The sequence below is a fragment of the Achroia grisella genome, unplaced genomic scaffold, assembly GCF_030625045.1.
Source record: "Achroia grisella isolate CSIRO2021 unplaced genomic scaffold, CSIRO_AGI_Agris_v1 utg1576, whole genome shotgun sequence".
Classification (NCBI taxonomy): domain Eukaryota; kingdom Metazoa; phylum Arthropoda; class Insecta; order Lepidoptera; family Pyralidae; genus Achroia; species Achroia grisella.
The window spans coordinates 524640-534343 of NW_026712658.1; the positions used below are offsets into that span (position 1 = coordinate 524640).

A 9704-nucleotide genomic window follows, 5' to 3' on the forward strand; every position below is an offset into this window, starting at 1 on the left:
GTTTAGACTTAATAACAATAGTCGATTATTAAAAGAATAGGATAACCGAGGAATCTAATTTTAACAGATGTAAAAATATAATAATAAAACTGCTAAATAAATGATCCAACACGTCTTGATCCTGTAACCCTGCACCGCAAAGGAAGCGGTATCTATCTATAGGAATAAAGTTACAATTTTTGTAAATTCTTTAGAACATCATTACAGCCTTATTTACATTATCTAGCTCGAATTATCTTACCAATATTATAAACACGAAAGTTTGTGAGTATGGATGGATGGATGCTGTTACTATTTCACGCAAAAAGTAATGAACGGATTTTGATGAAAATTTTATAGCAATATAATTCATACATCAGAATAACACATATGCCATAGTTAAAAAGACATTATGTAAATTGTTCAAGTAAGGATGATGCAGACGAAGTTGCGCGGATAGTACTAGTACCTATGGGTTACAAATATTAGTTTTAAGATATTCATTACCATAACATTTTCATTTAATTAACATGTTCTAAAGTATGTTATTTATTTTAAGCTTTATTTAGGGAAACCTAACACTTTCAGCACTAAATTCGTCGTATCACTGAATTAAAATTATTTTGAATATATTCTTTTTAACCTATGTAATTTCCTTGATCGTAAATTAGGACATTTTCATCTACGTGCGTCCACTGCTTATCTATTACAGCCTTCTGGCTGCTGGCTTTGTAATCTGAGTTTCAGTATAAGGTAGTTAAATTATTAATTACAGAGCACGTAAGTATGATATCTTAAAGCTCGGGAACCGCTACTCCTGTGGTATCACGTAACATTATCATTGTGCTACTCATGTATACAGGTTACATTTACCACCTACGAAAAATCGGTCAAAAATGAAACTTTAATAGCATATTTAATTTTCCTATTCAATATATTTTTTTATTTAATTATTTTATTGAGAAGGCAAAACACGTAAAATAAAAAGAATCAATATTAATAGAATAGTTAGAATACCATAATGCCCTATATCCAGTAGAAATATAAAAACATCCTCTCTTGATGTTTAAGAGAAAATAAATGTACTCTCAAATTTTTAATTATATATTCTTAGCACTTAATAGATCAGCCAGTTTCTATAAATAATAATATGAATTTATTTATAACTAGCTACTCGTCCCGGCTTCGCACGGGTGTACATATATTATATATATATATGTAAACCTTCCTCTTGAATCACTCTATCTGTTTAAAGATCCACTTCAAAATCCGTAGTTTTAAAGATTTAAGCACACATATGGACACAAACAGACAGCGACAGCGACTTTGTTTTATACTATGTAATGATGATGATAATAAAGTATGTAGATCTCACTAATATTATAAACGCGAAAGTTTGTGCGTATAGATAGATTTATGTTTGTTCTATGACACTAAAACTACTGAACGGATTTTAATGAAACTTTACACTAATATAGCTTATATATCAGAATAAAAAATAGGCTGTTGTTAAAAAGATATTACGGAAATAGGGCGAAAATAATAACAAATGTCAAGAAGCGTGTAGCAGACGAAGTTGCACGGGTCAGCTAGTACATTATAAATAAATTGATATTAATTATATTCAGAAGAGTTATACGTTATTTTACTATGGCAACTCTGAGCATCCGCCCCCGCGTAGACCCCGCCTTGCTACGGCGCTACATAGAGCATTATACATACTTAAATACACACTGTCATACAAATTACATACTACGTTATACATTGTTTTTATTACAATTGTGGTGATCAATTAATGATAAGCAAACAGCCGACAATAATTATTCGTCTATTACTTAGCTAAGTTTCATAGTGCTTTGGTTAAAGAAATATGTAATTAATAAGTTCATCGATGTAAAATAAAATATAATACAAGACTACTTCTTCTAAATCATTATTAAAAAAATGGTCTAATTGAGTTCCTTTCCAGTTCTTAATTTATTAAAAGGTCACTTTAGTCAACAGGAATGGCAATGCATGAGATAGTACCGGCATATCATGTGATGTTGTAAAGTCTGTTGTGGTGTTTGTTTAATTATAAACGAAGATTGCCATTTACCATTTCGTAGATCATCAGCTTATTTGCTATTTCAGTTATGTTGTCCACATACTCGTACAAAACTGAAGTAAACATTTTTAACATTCAATTGTATCATCTTATAGATGTTCTATAAGGCAAATTATTCTTATAGAACATCTATAAGAATAATTTGCCCCCTGATTCGTGAAAAGTATAACCTTCTTCAATTTAAGTATTAAATGTAAGTCACTTTCTGAGATTTAAGGGTTTTCACCAGTTCAGTTGAATTACTTTTTTGACATTAAGAAATTATGGATTAAATTACCGTAACAATCGAATTGTTAAAATTGGTGACACCTACTTGTAAAGTAATAATTGTAAAGGACCCAAATTATATTACAGTACCCCAAATAGTACGTGATGTGACTTTACCGTTTCCATAATTGGCTTATAAAAACGTTTCTATCTAATTTAGTATGTATCAGGCAAAAGTGTAAAAAGCAACCCCTTACTGAATTCTATCTATACCTACATACAAAAAAACATAACAGATCTCTTTTATCTGCTTGTCTGATAGTTTGTACGCAGTCACTCTAGAAATGGCTTAACCGATATGGTTATGGTTCTCACTAATGTATGCTTGTAAGTTTTATTAAAATTTTTATGTTTATTTCATTCTTATCAGTTTCCAAAAAATTGTTCTTCCTACTACTGCATTTATACTACTATTATACATTATTATACCTACTATTACAGTTCGAAAAATTTCTTTTGTTATTATATTATTTGTATTTCTACAAAATAGTTATATTGTAATGTAATGTTGTAAAATTGTTATTATTTAATATAAGAACAATATTTATTTTTCTTTTCTATTATTTTACAAATTTTTATAGGTAAAATTACTGAGAACACTTTACATAGAATTATAGTAAATAATCTATTATAATATTGATATACTTAAGAGAAGTTTGATAAGGTATTTTATCAAACTTATCTTAAATTGTAAATGCGAATAAATATGACACCACTCGTCACTGCTATTCAAATCTAGTAGGCTCTCGTAACTTTTTTACGCACTCCGACACCAATGTTATTATGATAAGAACGATGTAATTTTTTTTATTAGACATTACGATTTTACAAGGAAACTAGTGTTTTCTATATATTACTTTAGAAATAATATTTGAAACCCTATTGGAGAAGTGAATACTAGTTTTAGTTAATCTGATATATTTAGTACTAAAAAAGTATTTTCAAAATTTTTCTAATATAACATCTAAGTCCAGTAAGGGGAAAAATATCAGAATATGATATGCTTTCCCAATATCATTTTCCACGAGGAGCGGTTACGATACAATAAATAAAGATAAAGGACAAGAAGCAATAGATTTTTATAAAGATAGAGCCCATTAAACCATGGAATAAATAATATTGGTTCTCTCTACCAACTATATATTTGTATAAAAACTGGTGTGACGATAGATAAACGTAAACCATAGTGGTCATTAAATCATTTTAATACCTACCTATTTGGTGAAGTAACATTGCATGTTGTAATTATAATAAAATAAAAAAATGATTTTAATCGTTTAATGCACTCGTGCCTATATTGGTGACTAATGTATTTATTTTTACAAAAAAAAAAATACAAAGCAATATCATCGCTCTATGTTTGACGTCACATTTTCAAAATGATTCATTTTATTTTTAAGAACTTCAAAGTGGCTTTTTGCGATAGCAATAAGCTTGGATATAAATAAGCAGTAATTATTTATATCCAATTTTCTTTATTTTTTCCCCATAACCGTATATTTAAAATAAATATTTTCTTCTCTCATATAAAAAAAAATTAATATTAACAATTCATAAAGCGTTCAAGATATAATAAATCGGATTAAGAGTATTGGAATCCTATGAAAAGATTTATTTAGCGTGGGATCCTTAACCGATACTACTTATACACCTACGATTATTATTTATAAATACTGCAGAAAACAAATTAAAAGACCAACCAAATAAAAATGTATACGACCACTTTATATCAGAAAATAAAAGCAATTGAAAAAGGTTATTTTCTGAGTTTAAAAGAAAATTAGAACTACGCAAAACGAGCACTATGTACCTACTGCTATAGTAATTTTTAATATTAATAAGTATTTTAGATATCGGGTACGATACAGCCGGTGTTCGCGCGAACACTGCTAGCGGGGGCGATTTGAACCAGCCTGTGTGGAAATCATAACAAAAATATACATCTTTTTATTATAGTAAAAGAGTTTATACGTATAATTAGTAAAAATCACGGGATCTTACCACGTTTTATATTTATTTACTGAGTTCCCGATATTTCGGTAGTGTTTCAACCACCATGATCACGGGTAGACTGAAGAGCAGCGGGTAGATGGAAAATGAAATCTTTTTATGGGCAGACATATGCGTCTACCTTCACACGTCTTCGTTTGTTGCTACTACTGGAACTCGCTCGATATTCATCTCGGCAAACTGTACTCACAGTATCTTTACGTACATTTAATACACTTTTTGATCGCGTATTTTGTTTTTGTTTAATTAAACCAATCACTGGATTCCAGGCATTAGAGAGCCTATAGCCGTCTTCTCGATTGAAATTTTTATATTTCTGTATTTCAATGGCCTCTCTAACCATTCTTGGGATATAATAAAAAATTGTATTGCGCCAAGCTAGAAGCCCAAAAAGCAACTTAACCTCTCAAGAATACGCAGCGCTAAAAGATTTACGTACGGATGACCAGGTTCTAGTACTAAAGGCAGACAAAGGTAATACTACAGTAGTTATGAATGTTTCCACTTATGACAGTAAAATGACTGATTTACTTAGTGACAAAGGCACATATAAAAAAGTTAAGTACAACCCTACTGCAAGAGTGGCACGAAAAACGTGTGAACTGATTAGAAAATATCAACAGTGTCTCCCAGATAATGTTGTGAAATATCTTCTAAGACCGAGATCTCCGCAACCACCAAAAATATATGGTCTACCTAAAATCCACAAGGTGAGTAGTCCTCTACGCCCTATCGTTAGTCAAATTGACTCACCAACATATGATCTAGCCAAACATATGGCACTAGTGTTGCAACCATTAGTCGGAAAAACTTTTTCATACGTCAAGGACTCCCGACAATTTGTCCAAACCCTGGAGCACATAAAATTAAATGAAAAGGAAATTTTGGTGAGTTTCGACGTAGAATCTCTATTCACTAACGTGCCGATATCGGAATGCGTCGAACTAGTAAAGTCAAAATTACAGGAAAATAACATCCCGGATGAATATGCAATATTGCTTGAGCATTGTTTGACCTCTGGTTACTTGGTATATCGGAATGAGTATTATCTCCAGGTCGAAGGAGTAGCCATGGGTAGCCCCGTGGCTCCTGTTGTCGCTAACTTATGGATGGAGAAAATTGATAATTTGGCAATTTCAACAACTGCATTTCCTGTAAAGTTGTGGAAGAGATATGTGGATGACATATTTTGTATTTTGGAGGGAACGGAAACCGAAGTTATGCAATATCTATCCTATCTAAACAGCATCCATACAAAATCAAAATTTACAGTTGAAATAGAGAAAGAGAGATCCTTGGCTTTTCTTGACATCAAAGTTACAGTTCAAAAAGATGGGACATTGGGACACACTGTTTATAGAAAACCAACTCATACGGACCGATACCTGCACGCTACATCACATCATCATCCCAGGCACTTTGACTCCGTAGTATCATCACTGGTTAATCGGGCTTATGACCTGTGTGACAAGATACAAATTAAAGAAGAACTCTTACACGTAGAAGGTGTACTACGGAATAACGGCTATAATATAGACATTTCTAGATGGCGCCATAAACACAACAAAAGCAGACGCCCCAAATCATGTAGTGTGAAACGTCAAAAAACTTTCTTGCCTTATATTAAAGGAGTGACTGATAAGATAAGCAGACTATTGAGTAAATACTCTGTAGATACTGTTTTTACTCCGCACAGAAAAATAAAGCAAATGTTACGTTCACCTAAGGACAACTTTCCTCTACAACATCCTGGAGTCTATAAGGTGGACTGTAGTTGTGGGAGCTCATACATCGGACAGACAAAAAGAACAATAGCCCGTCGCATTGCTGAACATATAAAAGCTATTAAAAACAACGATCCACGTAAATCAGCCATAGCGGAACACTTGTTGGGATCGGGACCCAATCACTGGATTGAACTACACCAACCAAAAGTGTTAACATCAGAACGGCATTATATCCCAAGAATGGTTAGAGAGGCCATTGAAATACAGAAATATAAAAATTTCAATCGAGAAGACGGCTATAGGCTCTCTAATGCCTGGAACCCAGTGATTGGTTTAATTAAACAAAAACAAAATACGCGATCAAAAAGTGTATTAAATGTACGTAAAGATACTGTGAGTACAGTTTGCCGAGATGAATATCGAGCGAGTTCCAGTAGTAGCAACAAACGAAGACGTGTGAAGGTAGACGCATATGTCTGCCCATAAAAAGATTTCATTTTCCATCTACCCGCTGCTCTTCAGTCTACCCGTGATCATGGTGGTTGAAACACTACCGAAATATCGGGAACTCAGTAAATAAATATAAAACGTGGTAAGATCCCGTGATTTTTACTAATTATACGTATAAATAATGACCGCGTCAAGTTTAAAACAGTATATAGTAAAAGAGTTTTTGTCAGCAAAAGTAATAAGGTAATACAAGTAAATAGAACTTCTACTACAGCATTCTAATAAAATAATATCAGATTTAATTTAAAATGAAAACAAATTTAGATAAGCGAACCCGGGATGTAAATACTCTCTCTCTCTCTCTCTCTCTCTCGCCATATTTTCTGTATTATAGTTTTGTAATGTATAAAAAAACAACTTCTTAACTGCGTAAATAAATAAATAAATCAATACTGAAATCGGTATAAAAAACTTTATACTGTTTATATTTGTTATGCTTGTAACCTCGTCGATTAATTTCATGCCTATAGTTTTAACCACAATGTCAAAATATTATTCTATTTTTCACTAGTGGAAATTTTCAAATTTTATTATGCAATATACGAAATATCAATAATACAACACGTATTAATAATAATTGTATTATTAATACGTATTGTATTATTAATATGCGGCGTGACATATTGATGTCACGCCTCAAATTAATATATTTTATATACAAATTACAAAATGTTAAATATAATGCAACAGCAAAACTCTATTCTATCTTGGTTGTATTCTCGGTTAAATTCCATGACAGACGCATTGTGCAACTCCTTTTTATATTATTTGGAGATTATATTCTACCAATATTTGCTGGACTTTTAGTTTAATTCCATCAAAAATAACATTACAACAACACCCCAAATTATATCGTCTGAAAGCGATATTTAATGCACATGAGGAATCATCCCCATGCTCCCCGAGGAATAGAACGCGAGGGGACGAAATCGTCTCATTTGTATAGGGGAAGTTTTCAACACATTTCCTTTTATCCAACTATGGGGTGCACTGTAGTTTCGACAATTCCAACAATTAACTAATAAATTTTATATTACATCCCATATACATTTCTCATTTGCATCTTGTTAGCGTGAATTCTATTTAAATCCTCTTTACTTAAAGAGTTTGTTAAGCTCAAATGTAATTAGAAGTTACCTATATGTTAAAATATTAAAACTCGATATAAATCTATAAAGATATCGGCCAAGAATGTAAAATGATCTTTATGTAATTTATGTAATATTACAAACCCATAAAATTGTTCTACCACTCAGATTATTTCTGGATACGGGTTTATTACCTACATACAGACCTACCAAATATACATGCATACATTCCAAACATTTTTTTTATGTCAAAAGGTAACAAATACTTGCAATGCTTATAAATATATTATTGGGTTAAGATTTGTTAAAATAGTTGTAAAAGTGGAGATAAATAAATAAATTTCACAAAAATTGGACAAGTCATTTCGACGGAGTTCGATAACACTTATTCTGTTATGGAATTTTTATATAAATATTAGATTTTCTAACTCTACCTACATCGCTCAATTTTTTTCTTGACACTAGTCTTTTTAATGGATTAATATAGCAACCCGTGCTAACAATATACGCTATAGAGGTACCAGTGGAGTATGAAAATTAATAGAATGATCATAAAATCAATCAGCTGTACGTATACGGAATATCAACAGGGATCATCACATTGGGTTCCAGGCCAGGGTTACCTATTTTTACTACGGGTCCACTACGAACAATCGATCATTTTCAATTTGAGACTACTAGAACTAAATTACTATTATCAGTGGCACTCAATGAGGAAATAGCCATTATTATTGCTCAAAGTTGCATATAGATGGCGTGATTGGTATCGATGGAATTCTTCATAGTTTTGCAAACGTTTTAAAAAACAAAACTGTGTTTTCAAAATAGTTTAATCCATTTTAAAAAAATATATATACATGTTAAAATGAAATAATGCGTTTAGAAAAGTAATTTTCATATATTTACTCATTTTGTTATTTTCCAGTACTTAATTACACTTTAATCAGTGCTAATACGGGGCTCAATGTTTTCAAAATGCTTTCATAGATGGCATTGTTGTCATTTGTATCGGCCTAATTAAATGTCTTTTTTATATTTTCCAATAATAAGCACTTAATATATTATTATTGTAAATTAAACATATAAAAAAAGTTTAAGTAAATTAAAAATAGCCGAACAAGCAAATAATACTATTTCCAATAATACTTATGTATGAAGTGTTGTCATATTAAAAATAAATACATGTATTATCGATTTTTTTAATAATCGATAACAGGATTTTATTACAGCGCATTATTCGATGATGCTCTAATGAGTCGTTGTGAACAGTAAATTTTCATTATTTTGTATTAAGTATAGCAGTATTCCGTTTCAAAGAACGGAATATAGTAGTACATTATTAGTGTCGTTGGTTATTTACATTTTTACTGAAAAATCGATTACATAATAATTTAAAATATCGAGTACGAATCGTAGCTGTCTTCGAATACTGGCAACTGGTAAGATTAAAATAGTTTTAAAAAAAAGAGAGAAATCGACCCTAACTCGAATACCATAAAGTTTATTTTCCTTTCTCATTAATATCATAGCAGTTTGTTTTTAACTTGCGTATGACTCTGTGGTATGATGTTTAACGTGTATTGTTATTGTACGGTGCATACATTTCAAAAATTATATTTTAATGTAGGTACAAACATTTCTTTCATACATTTCATACATGTCAAAAATTATCTTTTAATGTAGGTACATACATTTCTTTCATACATTTCATACATGTCAAAAATATCTTTTAATGTAGGTACATACATTTATTTCATACATTTCATACATTTCAAAAATGAACTTTTTATGTAGGTACATACATTGTTTTCATACATCTCATACATTTCAAAAATTATATTTTAATGTACATACATTTCATACATTTCAAAAATGAACTTTTTATGTAGGTACATACATTTCTTTCATGCATTACATACATTTCAAAAATTATATTTTAATGTAGGTACATACATTACTTTCATACATTTCAAAAATTATATTTTAATGTAGGTACATACATTTCTTTCATACATT

General features: G+C 30.8%; 1 protein-coding gene across 1 annotated transcript; it reads left to right on the plus strand.

Moving 5' to 3' along the window:
- The first annotated feature begins 4881 nt into the window (after nucleotides 1-4881).
- On the plus strand, nucleotides 4882-6822 carry LOC131841262 (uncharacterized). Its single transcript, XM_059189545.1, has 2 exons — nucleotides 4882-6226; nucleotides 6815-6822. The coding sequence occupies exons 1-2, from the start codon at nucleotides 4882-4884 to the stop codon at nucleotides 6820-6822; spliced, it is 1353 nt and encodes a 450-aa protein (XP_059045528.1).
- Nucleotides 6823-9704: the final 2882 nt, after the last annotated feature.

Bases quoted from the DNA above. Each gene is read 5' to 3' on its own strand.
- LOC131841262 (XM_059189545.1), top strand. From the start codon at position 4,882: ATGACTGATTTACTTAGTGACAAAGGCACATATAAAAAAGTTAAGTAC.